Source organism: Bemisia tabaci, chromosome 5 (genome assembly GCF_918797505.1).
Source record: "Bemisia tabaci chromosome 5, PGI_BMITA_v3".
In the NCBI taxonomy this organism is placed as follows: domain Eukaryota; kingdom Metazoa; phylum Arthropoda; class Insecta; order Hemiptera; family Aleyrodidae; genus Bemisia; species Bemisia tabaci.
Window position 1 is genome coordinate 34,815,123 of NC_092797.1, and position 19,230 is coordinate 34,834,352.

General features: G+C 38.8%; 2 protein-coding genes across 2 annotated transcripts; one reads left to right on the plus strand and one right to left on the minus strand.

Moving 5' to 3' along the window:
- The first annotated feature begins 700 nt into the window (after positions 1–700).
- Fdh (alcohol dehydrogenase class-3 Fdh) lies at positions 701–10,508 on the plus strand. The gene is made up of 9 exons (XM_019052225.2): positions 701–1,091; positions 1,937–2,180; positions 3,441–3,538; positions 4,265–4,387; positions 4,869–5,085; positions 5,503–5,633; positions 6,129–6,264; positions 7,030–7,168; positions 10,335–10,508. The coding sequence occupies exons 1-9, from the start codon at positions 1,080–1,082 to the stop codon at positions 10,357–10,359; spliced, it is 1,125 nt and encodes a 374-aa protein (XP_018907770.1). The 5' UTR covers positions 701–1,079; the 3' UTR covers positions 10,360–10,508.
- A 359-nt stretch (positions 10,509–10,867) lies between these two features.
- Rack1 (Receptor of activated protein kinase C 1) lies at positions 10,868–18,966 on the minus strand. The gene is made up of 6 exons (XM_019052215.2): positions 18,711–18,966; positions 17,319–17,527; positions 15,050–15,160; positions 14,014–14,220; positions 12,715–12,855; positions 10,868–11,107 (listed from the first exon to the last, which is right to left on the minus strand). Exons 1-6 carry the CDS (start codon positions 18,823–18,825, stop codon positions 10,922–10,924), a joined length of 969 nt encoding a protein of 322 aa, XP_018907760.1. The 5' UTR covers positions 18,826–18,966; the 3' UTR covers positions 10,868–10,921.
- Between the last annotated feature and the right edge of the window lie 264 nt (positions 18,967–19,230).

Here is a 19,230-nt window from a genome sequence, read left to right on the forward strand (position 1 = left end):
ATACCACATGATAGCATACTAAGAATAACATGACTAAATATGAGTTCTGATGAGACTTTGATTTTAAAGTGGTAAATTCAAAGATTACCCCAAAGTTAAATAGCTTTAGGGAAAAAATGAGGAACATTAGTGGTACAAAGAACATTTTTTTTTGCCTTCAAATTATTTAAACTAGTCCACTTACTTAGGACTGAGGGGGATTTTTGGTTTGATGTTAGTCAATATGATTTTTAGTATAGATATTTGAGACAGAGATATGGCTTCAGTCAGGAAAACTTATCATATTCTAGGAATTTAATTTCGTTTTGATGGTTTACTGCTAGTATGAAAAATATGCTTTATAATTCAATGCCCCTAGATTCACATGCAGTGCGATGATAGCAAGGGCTGCAGAGGATTCTGAAATGAACAAAAATTATAATTTTCAGTATGATAATACTTTTTTCTTTCTCTACTAATGAGCATCTAGAAATATTCAAATGAATCAAATCAAAAGGAACAACGTATGCAGGATTTGCGTGCTGTTTATTCCATTCTCGCCCAATTTATGAAATGTCCTATTCAGTGGGTACCATTTTCGAAATGAGGCAACTTCGCGCCGTCGTAGACGTCGCCGTAGAAAGCTGAAGCTAACCTCACTTTTTACACGTGTGCCGCGCAAGCTGCATCTTGCGCCTTGAAGCAAGCGGCGGTGTTGTTGTTTGTTTGATAACAAGTTACAAGGCGTAACCATCTTGGCTCCAGTTCCTTGGTCGTTCCCGTCATAGTAATTTTCCAATTAATTAATCATTTTAAATCACTGTGCGTTAAATACGTGCGGTTATTTTCAATCTATCTGCCTTTAGCTCGTTTGGTATTCGTATCACACCGAGGCAGTTCCGCTCTTATCATCAGGCTCTTCTACAAGTAACTGTGACTGATAACTACACTTCACCACTTCACCCCCTCGAAAAGTTGGACAGAAGTTGGTACTGAAGAAATATTCAGGAGTAACTCAAAGTGCATTTCGACCTCTCACGCCTTAAATACGTTTTTCATTTGCTTCTCTTGGTGTAATCTGAGGCATTCTGGAAGCTAGGATGGCCGGAAAAGTAAGTACCTCTTAACTTTTACTCTCACTTTTGAGATCACATATCAACTTCTCTGGAATCTTGTTTTATGTATGCAAGGCGGAGTACTTACTTTAGTGATCTCGGCAAAGTTTGTGCAATGAAATTGATGCCTAGATGCACTGTGCGTACTGACCATTGTTATGTAATCTGTCTTACCGCAGTTTTAACTAGGCTTAAGTTTTTCATCACCTAAAGAATAGTGTTGGTAAGGTCAGAAAGGGGAAAATGCGCCGCTTCCTAGATGTTACTCCATGGGAGCTTTCCGGAGATTTGTCGCAGCTTCAAATAGTGTAAAAGAGACTTGGGTGATTTTTCACCCCAGGGGTGGACTCTTGCAACATGAACACAATTAAAAATTAATTAATCAGTTTTAAATTTAGGCAGGAGATCGGGTAAAATTAAGTAAATGATTAGTAAAGTTGATCAAACGCAAACAAAAACAATCAATCAACTGAACATCAAAACAACAGAATTTATTTTCGCTTCCTCTCTATCTCTTAGTTAAGTACCCTTTGAAACGGGTATGAATATTGAGTAAGTCAATATTCGCTGTGACTTTATTGGTGCGACTTTTCGCAACAGCTGATTGCCCGTAAACGTCCCCTGAAGACAAGGCCTTAGAAATGCTGTTCCAAACTCCTTCAGGAAATATTTGACATCTAATGATCATACTTATTTCTCCCTCACTTATACTGGCAAGTCAGAACTTAGGAGAGCAAAGACTGGTTTGATTCAGAAAGTTTTGTCCTTTTTACGGCTCTCATCTCTGATCTGTTTATATTTATTGCGTTCCGCTAAATTACTCATCATCCCTTTGCTTTCAGACGATAACTTGTCGGGCTGCTGTGGCATGGGCTGAAAAAGAACCTTTGAAGATTGAAATGGTGAATGTAGCTCCCCCAAAAGCTGGAGAGGTTCGTGTCAAGATCTGCTCAACAGCTTTGTGCCATACTGACACTTACACCCTAGATGGTCATGACCCTGAAGGGCTTTTCCCTTGCATCCTTGGGCATGAGGGAGCAGGAATTGTCGAAAGTGTTGGAGAAGGCGTTGATTCATTTGCAGAAGGTATATATTCAGTCTTTATTTCCTGACTGACGGAAAGCAGAGGGATCCCTTTGTTTTTATCAGAAAAAGTGAGAGGCTCTCATCATCAGTCAAAATGTGTGTCAGTTGTAAATTATAATGGGCCTGTTGCTAACTATTGCTAGAGCAAAAATAAGGGTTGTTTCTTATAGGTAGGTTAAGTATGTCTCAAAAATCACAATGAGCGCATTAGCAAACTCTGAAATGCTCTCCTAACTTCACAATTTGCTTAAGAAATATGCGTTTTTTTAAGCTTCCGGCTTCAAAAAGGATACTACAGCACAGGTGAACATTTCGTTAGAGGAGTCGTTCCATTCAATCCCTGCTCAACATGGCCGACGCTTTCACACGCAAGTTGAGGAGAGCACGAGGTCAATCAAGGCGGATGGATATCTATCAACGGGAGAAAATTGTGAATGTAAACTCGCCGATTGTCATCAGGTGGTTAGAATCATCGTCCCCTCACATGTGTTTTGACGGACTGGCGTCGGCTATGTTGAATATTGCGCAGTATCCTTGTGAGCAGGGAATGGATGGAATGGCCCCTCCAAAGAAATGTTCACCTCTGCCGTGGTATCATTTTTGAAGCGAGAAGCTTGAAAAAACGCATATTTCTTATGCAATTGTGAAGTGATGAGTGAATTTCAGACTTTGCCGATGCGCTCATCGTGATTTTTGAGACACTTTCCTTCAGTAACAACTTTTATTTTTGCTCCAGCAAAAGTTTGCAACGGGCCCATTGGCCATATATGTCAGGGTAATTTGCAACAAATATGTGCTTCTGCATAGCTAGAAATGAATCGCTACCCACAGCATGATTACATTGGCAATACTTACTGTGGCATCCTCAGTGCAACTGATTTTTCTTGGTGATGTGTTGCTTTGTGGCTGCTGTAGTAACTAACTATCTCTTCATCTTTGCTTTCCAGGACTGTAAACTGTTTAAGCTGGACATAGGTTTTCACGGCCAAAATTATTTTTCTGATAGATAAGTGGCAAGATTTTCCATATGAGAGGTATGCGAGCACACATAGGCCTGAAGATGACACAGAAAAGAATGGTGCCTGTGAAAGCTTTAACATGGAAATTTAGGTCGTAAAAAATATTGATAAATATTTATTCTTAAAGCCTAAGTGCAATAATATCTTAAGTAATCATTTCAATCCATAGAATTTATGAAGGTCTATGAATACGTTAAGTTTCCATCCATGTTTTTTAATGTAATATTTTATCTGTTCCTAGGGGATCATGTAGTGCCATTGTACATCCCTCAGTGCAGGGAATGTAAATTTTGTCGTTCGGAAAAAACTAACCTTTGCAGCAAAATTCGTGTAACTCAGGTAACTTAGTATTCCAATGTATCTCCTTATGACCTTGGTGAACTTTTTAATATTTATAATAAAAAAACAAGAAAAACTGAAACTCTTAAAATGAACTGATAATTCAAGAATGTAAGTTCACGCTTTACTTTTTTATTCATCGTGTATTTGAATATATGTGGCGACAATGGAAGGCAGAAAACTAAATGTCTCGTGTGACAGCAATCATTTTTAGCTTTGCATGCTGTTGTGAGACCAGCATAACTCTTCTTTTTCAAACCGAACTTTTGCCGAAGTGCATATATTGTTTGAAACGGGAGGCTCAGAAACGTGGGCATTGCGATTTTTAAGCCATTTTTCAGACAACTTTTTTTTGTCCCAGTGAAAGTTTTTACAAAACTCATCATCAGATTTTTAGAGCCATGCTCAGATACCTCATGGTATCGTTTGATCCGTATAGATACCTGTATGGCCACGACATATGCGAAAACATGATCAGAGAAAATTGGCTTCTCTTGTAACAAAACGAGCTTACTTGTGTATGTGTAGCATGGGTGCATGGGTCAACTTAATGTTTCCCTAAATTTATTTTGGCTCTTTTCCATCATAAACCAAAAGACATTTTTTGCTAGATTCTTAGTTTTCAAAAGTCAAAACAAGAGCCATCCTGTCTTGCTATTTTCAGACAGTGAAATAGTCCTCTTTGTATTTTTCCTTTCAGTAATTTAATTATTCTTTAATTTCCAGGGTAAAGGTGTAATGCCAGATGGCACAAGCAGATTTTCTTGCAATGGCAAAACCTTATATCATTTTATGGGTTGTTCTACCTTCAGTGAGTACACGGTTGTAGCGGAAATTTCCCTTGCTAAGGTAATTTTTACTTTATTTATTTAGACAACTTACATTCTTCAAGTTCTTTGAACTGCATTGCTAAGCAGTAGTTATATATTGATTAGAGGGGTAGAGAAGGGAGAGGGGGAGGTTTAAGTTTGTCCTAAGGGTCGATATTATGATGTAAGTGCGTTCAAAAACTCAGAAAAACAGTGCTACATGTTTTATTGTTAATTTTCAAAACTCCTCAGGATAAAGTAAACGCAACCTGAAACAAATATTTGAAGTTTTCAGAGATAGTCAAAAACAAAAGGTGAAAAATGTGCAACAAGAATAATGAGATGTACCCATGAATTTAGAAGTCATTACTTACATAGATAGCTACTTACAGCTATCGGTTAGGTTAACAGCTTGCAACCAGATCTAATCAATTTGATTGGGGGGGGGGGGGGGTTTCCCTCTCTTTGGTAGTTAGGTTTTATCTCAAGTTTCATTTTCTTTTTGTTGTTTATTCTTTCAGATTGAACCAAAAGCTCCTTTGAGTAAAGTATGCCTCCTAGGCTGTGGTATTCCCACAGGTTATGGTGCAGCTTTAAATACGGCTAAGGTGGAACCAGGAAGCAACTGTGCTATATGGGGATTAGGAGCTGTGGGTCTTGCTGTCGCAATGGGATGCCAGGCAGCTGGAGCTAAGAATATCATAGGAATCGATGTGAATCCAGACAAGTTTGAAGTTGGTAAGTATATTGGTGCTCCTTTAAATTGCTAAAACCTGTGGTAGAAATCATTTTAATTTTTCACTGTTAATCAGTTTCACAATTTAATCATCATATCTCATTAACTGCTGAGTCGCCACAACACACAGGAGGATACAATGTCTGAGGTGTTGGTTCTCCAGTTATCCTATCATGCTCAAAAAAAAAAAAAAATTATTTTGATCTGAGATAGCGGGTGTCCCTTTTGGATCTGTTAGCATGGAAAGACCCACTGAGGAAACGTTTAGTGTATCTTTCTCCGGGTAGCTGAGAGTATGATGAAATCTCATGTACTAGAATTCAGTTTTTTTAAGGTAATGTTATCAGAAGAAAATCAGAAATTATTTTTTGAATCACAATCATAATACATGTTTCCATTTTCTTGCATTGTGTTTGCAGCTAAACAGTTTGGTTGCACTGAATGCATCAACCCCAAAGATTTTTCCAAATCGATTCAGGAAGTTCTCATAGAGAAAACAGATGGAGGACTTGATTATACCTTTGAGTGCATTGGAAATGTTTCTACAATGGTAAGTGTCAACCTTTAAATGGTCATAAACATTTCGAATTGATTTTTCAGTCAACAAAAAAAGTTATTTTCAGAGGTGCATGTTTTAAAAGAAGAAATCAAATTTAAGAAGTAGGTGAGGACACATCTGAAAAAACACTGCTTCGACGAGTAAGAATAAACTGAAAGAAAGTCTAGGAATAATTTTAGCAAATTTTGTAAACCATCATAGTTTTGAACTTATGGTTTTCGAAAAACTAATAGTCAAGTCAAACCTCAGTAAGTCAGTAATCCCGCCCATAAAACCTAGGATAATGATGCGTCCCCACTCAGTGAGGTTTGACGGTAGCTGTAAGCAGTTAAGTAGCAGATAAAAAAGTTGTTTCTGGAGAAAGTCTGATGAAGGACAAATCACATTTCGAACAGCCTCTCATGTCATGACGTATCATCCTTGTTTACCCATCCTATTTGGCATTGATGTCTAAAAATACATTAAAGCAGTGAAATTATTTTACAGCGAGCTGCTCTGGAATCTTGTCACAAAGGATGGGGTGTCTCAGTTATCATTGGCGTTGCAGGTGCAGGTCAAGAAATTTCCACTCGTCCATTCCAGCTAGTTACAGGTCGCACATGGAAAGGAACGGCTTTTGGAGGTGCTTTTCTTCCTTTGCTTTTATGTTCTTATTTGCACAACTTTGCCTCACTTCCTGGAATTTAGTGTTTCTGGAAGTAAGAAGTCTTCAGAACTCTGCAACATGACATTAGCTTTAGCTATATTAGCATTTTTCAATTCTAAACTCGATTGGAGAAGTATAATTGAGGGACTTTGAGGAAAAGGCGCATAAGTGTCGTTTTTGCTGTTTCAAGAAAATTACATGGAGCCATATGACGAGAAGAAAGTTCAAACTGACTTTTTGATGCTTAACAATTGGAATTTGGGAATGAATTTTTCACAGAATATGTATGCATTAAGACTAGTTTTACTTGAAAACATTAATAAGTCAATTTTTTCAAAAACTGCTTTTACGCACGATGACGCACATTGTCCTCCAAGCTTTGGAGCTCAATTATGGAAAGAAAATCTTACCAAGTCAAAAGAGTTAGGAATCAAAAACAAAAACGCTGCAACATTTCAATTTAAGTTTTACATTATGTAGTCTTCATTAAAAAGAAAATAATTGAAATCACAGGCAGAGCCATCATGACCTCTCCTTGTCAGGCAAGTTGAAAGCTTAGAGTCACATCTAGTGAGTAGAGTTACATTGAGACCAAATTGGTACGCAGTCTGCTTTCATATTACGCCTATGTCATATGGAGTCCAGCAGAAAATGCCTCATTGTAGAGAAGTTAGCATAATTTGTTCAAAATTCATCTGTACATTTTCATATGGTTACATGACCCTTTCATTCAATTCTCAGGATGGAAGAGCAAGGACAGTGTACCTCGTCTTGTGGAGCAATACCTGGCCAAGAAATTGAAATTAGATGAATTTATCAGTCATGAGCTGCCATTTGAGAAAATTAACGAAGCTATTGATTTATTACATTCCGGAAAAAGGTTAGTAATTCAGGAATCTAATTTACATAATGACAAAAGAGATGAGTCGTAAAAGATTAATTTCAAATTACTTGCCTTTTTTTAGCTCACTATCTGATACCATGAAATCTGTTCGGTACATGACATCGGAGGTTGTCCTCTATAGAGTGTAAGAAAAGGAAGCATCTAAGCTGCCTAAAAGCCAATGCCCTCGTCTTATCTGTATTTTTCAGCCTAATGGACCACTAGACAAGGTACGAATTTCAGCATTCTGATACATGTGTCTTCACCAAAATTTCACGTAAAACACGGTGCGCACAGCGAAAATTACCGAAATCAACTCCTTCCTAAGATATTTAATGATTCTTGGTGCGTGAATTCAAACCACCCGCTCATGAAAACTCAATGCTCTACGTGATTCACATCGCGCGCTAAACATTATCATGAACGTCTCTACAATAAAAAAATCTGGCAGCCTCAATCTTGACACTTTGGCTCAGCTATAGAAAATTACTTATCGTTTGAAAAACACATGGTGGGAAATGAACATTGCTTAATTGAGAAGCTTGCTGAAACCGTTGTAGTGGGCGATTTGACTCACGTAGAGCTTTGAGTTTCTTGTGAGCGGGCAGCCCAAATTCCTTGTAACCAATGTGAAATAAAAATGTTAATATCTCCGTTAGAAATTGGTTTCAGTAATTTTCGTTGCGTGAATTGTGTTCTACGTGAAATTCTGGTTAAGAAACATGTATCAGAATGCTAAAATTCGTACCTTGTCTAGTGGTCCATTGTGCAGGAAACGCATGTTATTGCACTGAATGTCTGTTTATCGCATAACACTTCGCTGAAATTTGGAAATTTAGCCACCCCAGAATTTAGAAAATGAAATTTCCTTACACATTTTGACATACTCTTCGACAATCAAAGTTATATCAGATGGTTAAATTTGAAATAGTTTTCAGGCTTAATTCATTGTTGAAACGTCAAACCCATTCTAGAAATCAAGTATAGGTGTCTGAAAACTATTTCGGTGACACTCTCGTCTTTCCCCCCCAACTTCTTAAAATTCTCTGTCATTTCCCGATATTCCAATGTGGCAACCCTGGAAAGAGGTGTGTGAAAAAACGGCCAAAAATGCCTCAAGGCATTTTCGAATTTTGATCACTGGGGGTGATACAGTAGCTTCCGAGACGCCCAAAACCGGTCGCCGTTTTGCTTAGAAGCGCCGGGTTGCGACGTTGCCATTTTTTAAAGTGGAAACCTTTAAAAATTCATGTCTCCGCCGCATCTCAACCGATTTCAGTGAACTTTTTTTTAAAATGTTCCTCTTAAATAGAGCTTTCTAGTGATGTATAGTTTTCTGGGGTTTACTTGGCTTTAAGTGGCACTTACGCGGTTTTAGCAGTTTTTGATAGACACAAAAATTTAGTTTTTATTTTACCACGATCGTGGAATCGACGGAATCTAAACAAAAACCAGTCTAAATGAAAGTTCAGATTCTCACCTTTCTAACGAGCACAAGATCATCCCGGGGAAACGTTTAGTTTCCGAGATATGACCGCTCAAAGTTGGTCACATGCGCTTTTGCGCAATGTGAATGCGTCTTATCACTGAGTCATTCGCGAACTAGGGGTCCCTAATGTTCAATTTACGTTGAAATAATTACACAGAACAGTAAGGTGTGCAACACGAGCCGTATTTTCACCTTCGGCTGGCGATGTGCGACGTTGCCATTTTTTGAAGTGAAAACTCTTAAAAATGCATAACTCCGCTGCATTTCAACCGATTTCAATGAACTTTTTTTTAAAATTTTCCTCTTAAATAGAGCTATCTAATGGCATTTAGGTTTCTGGATTTTATTTACCTTGGGGAGGCACTTAGGTCGTTTATATGGTTGTTTGCAGAGATTTTTCATACAAAAAATAGTGTTGCTATTTTTTTTCTTTCTTTTTTTCTTCTTTTTCCCGCGGGTTGTGGGAGGGTTTGAAATGGCAAAATTTAAAAGAAAGAACTTTAAAAAAAGGGATTCTTTAATCACTGTTCTTACGTGTACAAATATTGAAAGCGACGCTCTCATTGTACAAGAGAAGGTGGTGTTGCTAATTTACAAAGATTTTTGCATTATACTTTAAGCGATGGTGATCTTCCGATCTAGTTTGAATATTAAAAAGAATCGGGGGAAATACAGACCCCCTTCCGAAAAAAAGGAAAAAAAGAAAGAAAAAAAATAGCAACACTATTTTTTGTATGAAAAATCTCTGCAAACAACCATATAAACGACCTAAGTGCCTCCCCAAGGTAAATAAAATCCAGAAACCTAAATGCCATTAGATAGCTCTATTTAAGAGGAAAATTTTAAAAAAAAGTTCATTGAAATCGGTTGAAATGCAGCGGAGTTATGCATTTTTAAGAGTTTTCACTTCAAAAAATGGCAACGTCGCACATCGCCAGCCGAAGGTGAAAATACGGCTCGTGTTGCACACCTTACTGTTCTGTGTAATTATTTCAACGTAAATTGAACATTAGGGACCCCTAGTTCGCGAATGACTCAGTGATAAGACGCATTCACATTGCGCAAAAGCGCATGTGACCAACTTTGAGCGGTCATATCTCGGAAACTAAACGTTTCCCCGGGATGATCTTGTGCTCGTTAGAAAGGTGAGAATCTGAACTTTCATTTAGACTGGTTTTTGTTTAGATTCCGTCGATTCCACGATCGTGGTAAAATAAAAACTAAATTTTTGTGTCTATCAAAAACTGCTAAAACCGCGTAAGTGCCACTTAAAGCCAAGTAAACCCCAGAAAACTATACATCACTAGAAAGCTCTATTTAAGAGGAACATTTTAAAAAAAAGTTCACTGAAATCGGTTGAGATGCGGCGGAGACATGAATTTTTAAAGGTTTCCACTTTAAAAAATGGCAACGTCGCAACCCGGCGCTTCTAAGCAAAACGGCGACCGGTTTTGGGCGTCTCGGAAGCTACTGTATCACCCCCAGTGATCAAAATTCGAAAATGCCTTGAGGCATTTTTGGCCGTTTTTTCACACACCTCTTTCATAGTCTTGTGCTTAATGGCATTAATTTACATTAACGACTGCTGAACTTTTAAGATCACCTACTGGTTACTTCTGTATAACGTATTCACAACTTGCTGTTCTTACTCTGTTTGGTTTTTTTTTGTTACAGCATTCGTGCGGTGGTCAATTATTGAGCTCCTTTGGCTCATCCTGAATTCCAGTACAAAATATCTGTCTTATGCATGAGGCTTGTATTTTAATTTTTAAGTTTTAGTCAAATCATTGTACCTTATTTTGATTTTGTACTTTTATTGATTCAATATATTTTTCTTTTACCTCTCAATCACTTTTGCTTTTTCCTCATGAAATAAGACTGTATGATTCGACAGTTGTGCTTACTGAAAATAGGATGGTACATCACTTAAATGAGACCGATTACGCTCATCTATAGAAAAATGACTCGCATTAGTTTCATGTGAAAGAAACAAATTTTTCAGTGCATTTACATAAGAGTCGCTTTTACTCATATGTAAATGCATGTAATATGTTTTCAGTGCATTTGATGTGAGAATTTAAGCTCCCTTGGATCACTATGAATCCTTTTGGCACTGAGAAAGTGAGTAAATCAGTTAAGGACAAGTAAGAACTTGCAAGTTAAATAAGGTAATATGGTAAAGCTTTTGAGGGAGAAAAAATTTAGCATTTGGTGTTTAAAAAAAAAGAAAATTTATTATAAAATATTAAAACAAGGAAATTTTACTTATGAACAGCATGACTAACAACTTGCCAAACCCTAATTACATTGTCTGAATAACCAGCGTATAAAGTTTGACCATCAGTAGACCATGCTAACGATAAGCACTGTGGAGGTTCAGCCTTGGTTGGTGTTGATGAAACAGGCTCGGGTTTCATTTCGTCAATTGATACCTTAGATTCAAGATCCTGCAACATAAAAAAGAAATGATTGTAAAAATGAAGTTAAATGCTGATAGACACAATCTACAAAATGAAATTGAGGTGCCACAGTGTAACAATTTCATTTCTTTCAAAAGAAAAAAAAAGTTCAAGAGTTTCAAGTGCCTATGAACTGAAAATTAAAAACGATTTTATCACCAGAAAAGATTTTTGCTGTTTTCATGAGGAGCTCCTAAACTAAACAGGGCACTTTCCTATCAAGAAAATGGTACCTGCTTTTTGTTTGGTGCAGATAAAACATTGCTACAGAAAAAAAGTACTCGCATTCAGATCTTTCTCAAAATTGAGTTCGTATTAGTTAAATTCCGAGAGGCGGCAAAAATATCCAAATTTTTCTGATAGTGGACAATTCAATATGAAACGACTCTGTGTAGAAAACCAAAGGGTCTTCCGCTGGCTAGATTTTATTATAAATTGTTTTGATGTTCTTGACCACTTCTCTAGAAGGGTTAGGTTTATAAACAGGGTTGCCAGCCAAATTATTTTTTTCCATTCCCTGACTTTCCAATATTTTTCCCTAACTTTTAAGTATGGATCTGACGCAGTCTGTTAAAGTGAAATTGATCCAGTTGATCCCGCAACGCGAGCCCGAGACCGCCCGCGCTTAATTCCACGAAAAATCAGAAAAATCCCTGACCAACACCGAAATTCCCTGACTTTTCCCGGTTGATTTTTTTCCCTGACTTTTCCCGGTCGCTGGCAACCCTGTATAAATCACCCTTCTCAGTACAAATTCCAGGAAAAGTGAAGCTGTTGAGAGAATTTTTTCACACTGTACAGAAAGATAAGACAAATACCTAGCAGCCTAGCATTTCCTGCATCAGCTGCTTTAGGACAAAAGGCTTCCCCTATTTGACACGATGGCACAGCCACATCTCTAAACGAAATCACGAATAGAAATGTGAAAAAATTCTGTTATCAGCCCTGCTTCCATCAAAACTAGCGATTCAAAAATATGAATTTAAACACGCATTGTGCACAGGAGATTGTAAAGAACATTCACTATACATATTGAATAATGACAAAATTTAGTAGCTGTCAAATCCTTTCCTTTTTACTACAAGTCCCGTCCTCTCAGGGTTATCCTTCAATTTTTTTTCTATTAACCAAGCTTTCCGTGATGAGCAGTTATTTCTATCCAGTTACTTAATTCTTAAAATATACATTGGAGCAGGGAGCATTTCACGGAAGTCAAACAAACAATAAAATTAACTAAGTATTAACTAGCTGCAAGTCAACCAATTTCTCCGGATCAGCATGCTACTGTCCTTCTAAATATGAAGTGCTCAATATCAAATGTTAACTTGTTCATGGAACACACTCCACACACTTTAATGACACTTTCATATTTGGAAAAACCATAGTTAAAGACTGTTCTGAGTATTTCGGTATTTTTAATCCTATTCAATCCATTTCTGTAATCGCAAACAATCTTCAGTGATGTAAAGGGTAGATTGGGGGACAGCTTCTGGCAATTCAGCTAAACTTAAAATTAAAACAGAGAATTCTTTAGTTGTCCTGCACACGACATAATTTTTCAAGTTAAAATAGATCAATCATAGAGCATTACTTACCCAAACTTTGATGGATGGACCGAAAGCAGCACAGAGCCAGTAACGGTTCGGTGAGAAGCAGAGGGCAGAAATGATTTCACTGTGGTCAGATGTGTGCAAGTGTTTGCCGTCATTCAGATCCCACAACATAGCTTTTGTGTCCTACAACAAAATTAAACATCGTGTTAGTTAATGACAATGGATGCGGAACTGATTTCATTACTGGAGAACATTCAATAAGGTGGAACATTACTGCAAAAAAAAAAGCAAACCTTTCTTACTTAGTAAGGTAAAATCCTCGCTGCAGAGAGAAAAACATAAAAGAGGGAACACTAAAAAGTTGGGAGATGATGCAAAAAATTTAAAAAAGTGCGCATAGCAAATTAGTTTAACGCAATTTGTAACCAAGCTTTGTTAGACAAATGAGCTCCTGTTTTCACCTGAGGGCTCAAAAAATGTTTGCCAAGTATCATTCAGACCTGTGGCGATAGGGTATTTCATCGAGAAGAAGGAAAAAGTGTTCCACTAATTTAACACACATTTCTATTTTCTACATTTTTGTTACCCTGTTACATAATCATACTAAAATCCAAGGTACACTCTACTACAGGTATGGACAAATGGAATTTTAGAAAGTCGTCAAAACGCGTAGATTTGACAGCATCGAGAGTACGACTGCGAAGACCTGCGTGGCAAATGGACGGTACGACTTCATACGTCACTCGATCGCCGATTTTTTCAGCGCTACCACTTCGGCACCCCGTTTGTCCATACCTGTAGTAGAGTGTACCTTGACTAAAATCAAATGAAAGAGTTGGTCATGATCGGCAAGTTTCAGTCGATTCATCCTAATTCTAGAAAATTTTTCATTGAAGACACGGAGACTGGTCAAAATAAGTGAAAAACGGCATACGCCGTAACCTGAAAATTCGTTCAGTACCTGTTTTTATGGGTGTAGGGTTTGCGGAATCTAAGTGAATAATTGTAGCCCTAAAATTCAAATTTCCCTCTAAGCGACCTCTAAGCTTCACTATTTGCAGTCTTAAAGTGCTCATAACTGAATGACTACTTGATGAATCTTAAGGAAACTTACTTTTTTATCCCTAATTTAGCTGCGTCCAGGGACACTTAGATTGATGATATTGGTGACGCTGTTTGAGCTGCATACATGTCTAATCCAATTTAATTCTAGGATTGAAATGAGTGACTGTCACCTTCTTTTAAACCATTTTTTTTTTTTTAGTAGGAGGTTATTTGACTCGACCAGAGTTAGCTACTGCCTCTAATGATGTCATTTACATACTAAAAATCACAACTTACTTTTCCTCCAGATGCACACAATGAACCGTCAGGAGAAACGGTGACTGTGTTCAAGTATCCATGATGTCCGTGGTGGTTAATCTTCAGCTTGCAGTTTGTCAAGTTCCAAACCTTAACCATTTTGTCCCAACCAGCAGACACAATGATGGGATTTGCTTGATTTGGAGAGAAACGGACACAAGAGACCCAGTCACTGTGACCTTCATCCTGCGACAGATAACCAGAGAATGGTATGAAATAAATGGGGGCGTAATGATACACTATGAGCCCGAGTGTGAATATATATTAGATCAAGTACAGGGTAAAGAAAGTTTGACATGAGTTCTGAAAAAAAAAAGAGTTGAGAGCTGCTTTTGTAAGCAAATGAATTTCCAGAAATATTTCACAGGCAATTAGATATTCTCTTTCTCCAACAGAGCATTTCATCTAGGCTTCTATAACTTCTTCATTTACCAATCCCTTGATTCCAAAATTTCTACAGTTCTTGGCTTTCCCTGATCAATAATTATAGTACATCCACTTGGATATTTTTCTTTTAATTAGTTAAAACTGTGGACGACATATCTCCTTGTAGGGCCCAAATACAGTAAATAAGCACTCCAAAATTGGTCCTCCTCTTTAAAATGGAACTGGCTGAAGTTGCTGAGCCAACTTTCTGCCCAATATATTTTCTGACTTTTCAGACCGCAAAAGCACTTGATTTCTTGGATTCGGATTTCTTTCATCCTAAGTTGAAACAAAAGTAAACCTCTAATTAAACCTGAATCAGCACCACTCAGCAAGTTAGTTTGTACATTCAAATGGAACAAAAAATAAGTTCAGTTATTAACAAGATTTAACCCTTAACTCAACTCTAACCTCCACTTGGATTCAAGAATTAAATCATGGCGAGGAAAACAATTTTGTAGGAAATACTTTAATACTCATCTAGGTTCTATGGCCAACATAGACCAGGGGACGGAGGCATTCTGTAGAAGGGAAGAAGGAAAGATGAAGCAAAAAAAAAAAAAAAAAAAAAGAAAATGATTTTTCAAACCTGGATAGTATATTTGCACTCAGCAAGTGTGTTCCACAGCTTGATGGTTTTGTCTCGGCTTCCAGATACAATCTGTCGGTTATCAGCAGAGAAAGCTACACTCAACACATCCTGAAAGAAGACACAAACTTGGTAAAGCAAAAGATCATCAAGATGCAAAAAAAAAAAAAAAAAAAATTTCATGAGTGAATAATCCCGAGTGAAATAAAGATGGATGAAGTAATATTCTTTAAGTGCAAGTTGGAAGGAGGGGCTTTTTCTATTGCCTCAGTTCTTACATTTACTTAGATCCCAAAAGTGTGAATTCAAAAATAAAAATTTTCTAATTAGTTTTTGAAGTCCATATTTCTGTTTGATTTAGGATGAATGGTTCAAGTCCGGGCAAGAATTAAGAAGGAACAGCAACACTGAGAAATACTAAACTAGTTCAGAATGCACTGAGCCAATACTAGTATTAAGGAACTAATCAATAAATTAGTGAACTATAAATTTTTTGAGTAGGGGGTGGGAGGCAGGGGTCAGTAGGGTTTCTAATCAAGTTAGGGGGCTTGAACAGACACCCCAACAAGATTAACTCTCAATGCTGTCAGAAATTTCATTAACTCATTTGGCAAAAACTTTGACAATATGGCCAATGACCAGAAGAGGTGCTCTGATGTGGTGGCTCTAAGAAGAGCCGTTGGAAAGGGCAAGCCGGCCGGCTGCGAGATGTCCGCTTGGATGAGTGATGTGGTCCGTGTGGTTGACGGGAGCGGAGTGACCAGAGACGGTGAGGTCACGGCATATGTAGCCGTGGTTGAGATTGCGTCGGCCAATCAGGAGCGAGCATGGGCTGCGTCGCCAGAGGTGTGCGGTGATTGGCCGCCACAGTACTTCCCTGCGGTTGAGACGGAGTCTCTGTGGGTGGTTGGAAAAATGAGTGATGAAATTGGGTGTTGGAGTGGTGACAAGATTGGAAAATGTGTGTAAAGTGGATGGAGAGTTGAGGATTGAGTGAGTAATGATGGAAAGTTTGAGGGTTTGATTGAGTGATGATGGAGAGTTGAGACTTGATTGAGGGAGTTGAGGGTTGATTGAGTGGTGGGAAGTAGGAGGCGTGTGTCAGCGTGCCGGGGAGCGCCATTCGACCCGGGTGACACACGGTTGAAGAAACATGACCATCGTCTTTCCGGGCAAGGAGGTTGATGCTCGGGACAACAAATTGGGAACGTGCTGTGTTCTGCGGCAACTTGCTGGAGCGTGTTGATTTGCGCGGCGGAGAGAGATGGATACGATGCGGTGATGATGCTGGAAGCTTTCAATGCTCATGCTACGATGATCTAATGTGACTGTTCCAGTGAGAGATTTGAGTTTGAGTGCTTGAGTACAGTTGACTTGAGAGAACGTTGAGCGTGTTCTTGAGGTGAGGATGCATGAATGAAGTGAACCAGAAGGCTGAACGTGTTCACACACGTCGGGAGTCACCAATATGGCCAATGACCAGAAGAGGTGCTCTGATGTGGTGGCTCTAAGAAGAGCCGTTGGAAAGGGCAAGCCGGCCGGCTGCGAGATGTCCGCTTGGATGAGTGATGTGGTCCGTGTGGTTGACGGGAGCGGAGTGACCAGAGACGGTGAGGTCACGGCATATGTAGCCGTGGTTGAGATTGCGTCGGCCAATCAGGAGCGAGCATGGGCTGCGTCGCCAGAGGTGTGCGGTGATTGGCCGCCACAACAATTTCTATAGTGGTCCAGCCCTCCCTTCCTTTCCACTTTTGCCCACGGTGCTGTTACTAATACAATCAGATGCAAGCAAGACCAAACCACACAGGTCTGCCATTGATATTTTAAGACCCTACTGCACACTGACATCAGAAAGTTGGAGTGTGATACATTTCTTAAATGATCATTTAGGACAGGGGCAATTCTGCTTCTGACAGGATACAGTCTGACAGGGGAGTGGTCTCAAAAGGAGGCTCAGTGATTGATCTACATAAATGGATCTTGAGTGCAAGGAGAAATTGATAGATGAGCAGCATTGGTCATTGAGAATACAGAAAGTGGGAATAAACACACATATTAAATTTGTTTGAGAATGAAAAATGAAAAAAAAAGAGAAAAAAGGAGAATACATGGAAAAACACTTTGACTTCTCGAATGCCCTGTGAAAAAATTCCTAGATCCCAGCAGAAGAGAACGTTGCATCTCCACCTCACAGAGGGCTCCAAAATCGTGTGATCACAAAATAAAACTAGGTCGAATGTAGCTCCTACAGCAAACACAAATAATGTACCTTAGTGTGTCCTTCGAACCTCCTCGTTGACTGTCCAACATTCAAATCCCACAGACGCAGGGTCTTATCCCATGAGCCAGAGAGTGCATAGTTTCCGTCAGAAGATAGTACAACATCACTGATGAAGTGGGAGTGTCCATGTAAACGTTTCTTGGGGATACCAAAGTTACTTTCATCCCTCGTCAATTCCCAGACAATCAAAGTCTTATCTGGAAAAAAATTTCATAAATGGATGAAAAAAACAATAGCAAAACAGAAAATTCTTAAATTTTTTAGGCTAAAAGAGCAAAGGTTACAACAAGCTTTCAGGTTTCACTCTTCTTAGGAGACTGACTGAATTTGAGGAGGGCTTGCAGCTTTCTGCATTGTCATCTCTGATATGAATTATATTTCATAACAACATTCAATCAGAGCTCACTCAGGAAAAAACTGTGGTACAGATTAATACAAAGCAACAATTCTAAGATTGAAGATCAATGGGCCATACAAGAATATCTGGCAAAATTTAGCGCTCGCTCAATGTATGCTGAGGCACATGTCTCCCTCTTCCTAGCCCTGAAGCAGTATCTCCCAATTCCCAAAAAGTTAATACATTTGCTGAATTTAGATGGCACCACTGATAATCGTTGATGTAAACAAGATTTGATTTACATATCGACTCGTGATAAACAAGCTTTGGTTTTGAGGGCTGAAATTGCTGTAAATGTGCTGACACATAGGTGTCAAATACTGTTGACAGATTGAGAATTTGGAATCAGTTGTAGCTATGTTTCAGTTGAAAGACCTCAGAAAGAGGGTAGTTACTGCTTGAAGGATTGTGATTAGTGTTACTGGTTGGGAAAAAACTAATTGCACCTGTTGATGCTGATTGGGGACTGGTCAAAGTATGATAACTCCCTGGGTGCCTTGGTTTTGCTTGGACTGGCTGACTCTTCCATGATGATAGAATGAGTTTGGAAGGTAATTTCGTAGATTAAGATATAAGACAAATGAAGTAGGTGATGTATGCTAGTCTTTACGCCTTAAGTGGCAGTTGCGCTTCTGAAGGTTTGGGTCTATGCAAATAGGAGGGAAGACGAGACATAGACTTCTGCAATTCTTCAGAGGGCCTGAGTCTATCTGTACTATTTCCAAACCTAAAAGGAGGACAGATACTTAGGAAGAGCTTAAAAACCAGGATATTGGACAGACTGAACAGGCTGATCACAATAAGGTTAGGTTGTCAACCACACCTGAGACGCAGTCTGCTCGGAGAGAAATGAAAGAACGAGACGTGTGTTAAAGTAATTTCAGGTGAGGAATAGAAACGAATAGGGCGATTTACTTGAGAGAAGTTCTGAATCTATTGGGGATGGACTTTGGAAAGTTCAAAGGCATGGTTCAATCGCTTACCTCTGGAGCATGAAAGAATCTTGTCTGGATGTTTGGGATCAGTGACAATTTGGGTGACCCAGCCATTGTGTCCTCTGAGAGTACCTCGAAGCTGTAAAGAATCCTTCGTGTTCATGCTGAAAACACAACTACCTGCTCTATTTTAGCTGAAATCCGGCTCACGGAGGCACGTTTTCCACTCTTTGCCACCACGTTGATCAAGAAAGGTGGATAGGCGCATAACAATGGGCGCCGCTGTGGCGGGGAAAGGGGGGCTCGCACCGGTGGCAACAAACAGGTTATTGGTGCAGAGGTAGGACGCTTTTCCCGTGCTACTTTCAAAATTACGGCGGGAAAAAGAAGACCGTCCATATTAAAGTTGCACTCAAAATTTGACGAGTCGCGACTTAGTTAATTGTTTTTCTATATTAATGTCCTATCGACACTATAAATGTGCTGTCCTATTAATGTGCTCTACTTGGACTGAACGTGAACCCCTGTATTATCATGACAATCTTTTTATTTTTATTCATTGATAAAA

What these genes read in the sequence shown, in the direction of transcription:
- Fdh (XM_019052225.2), top strand. An exon ending in TTGGAAATGTTTCTACAATG is followed by an intron (nt 5,634 to 6,128) that starts GTAAGTGTCAAC and finishes ATTATTTTACAG; the next exon opens with CGAGCTGCTCTGGAATCTTG. An exon ending in GAAAGGAACGGCTTTTGGAG is followed by an intron (nt 6,265 to 7,029) that starts GTGCTTTTCTTC and finishes TTCAATTCTCAG; the next exon opens with GATGGAAGAGCAAGGACAGT.
- Rack1 (XM_019052215.2), bottom strand. Translation starts at nt 18,825, where the DNA reads ATGAACACGAAGGATTCTTTACAGCTTCGAGGTACTCTCAGAGGACAC. An exon ending in TGTGTGCATCTGGAGGAAAA is followed by an intron (nt 12,856 to 14,013) that starts GTAAGTTGTGAT and finishes ATTTTGTTGTAG; the next exon opens with GACACAAAAGCTATGTTGTG. An exon ending in GTCCATCCATCAAAGTTTGG is followed by an intron (nt 11,108 to 12,714) that starts GTAAGTAATGCT and finishes TTTATGTTGCAG; the next exon opens with GATCTTGAATCTAAGGTATC.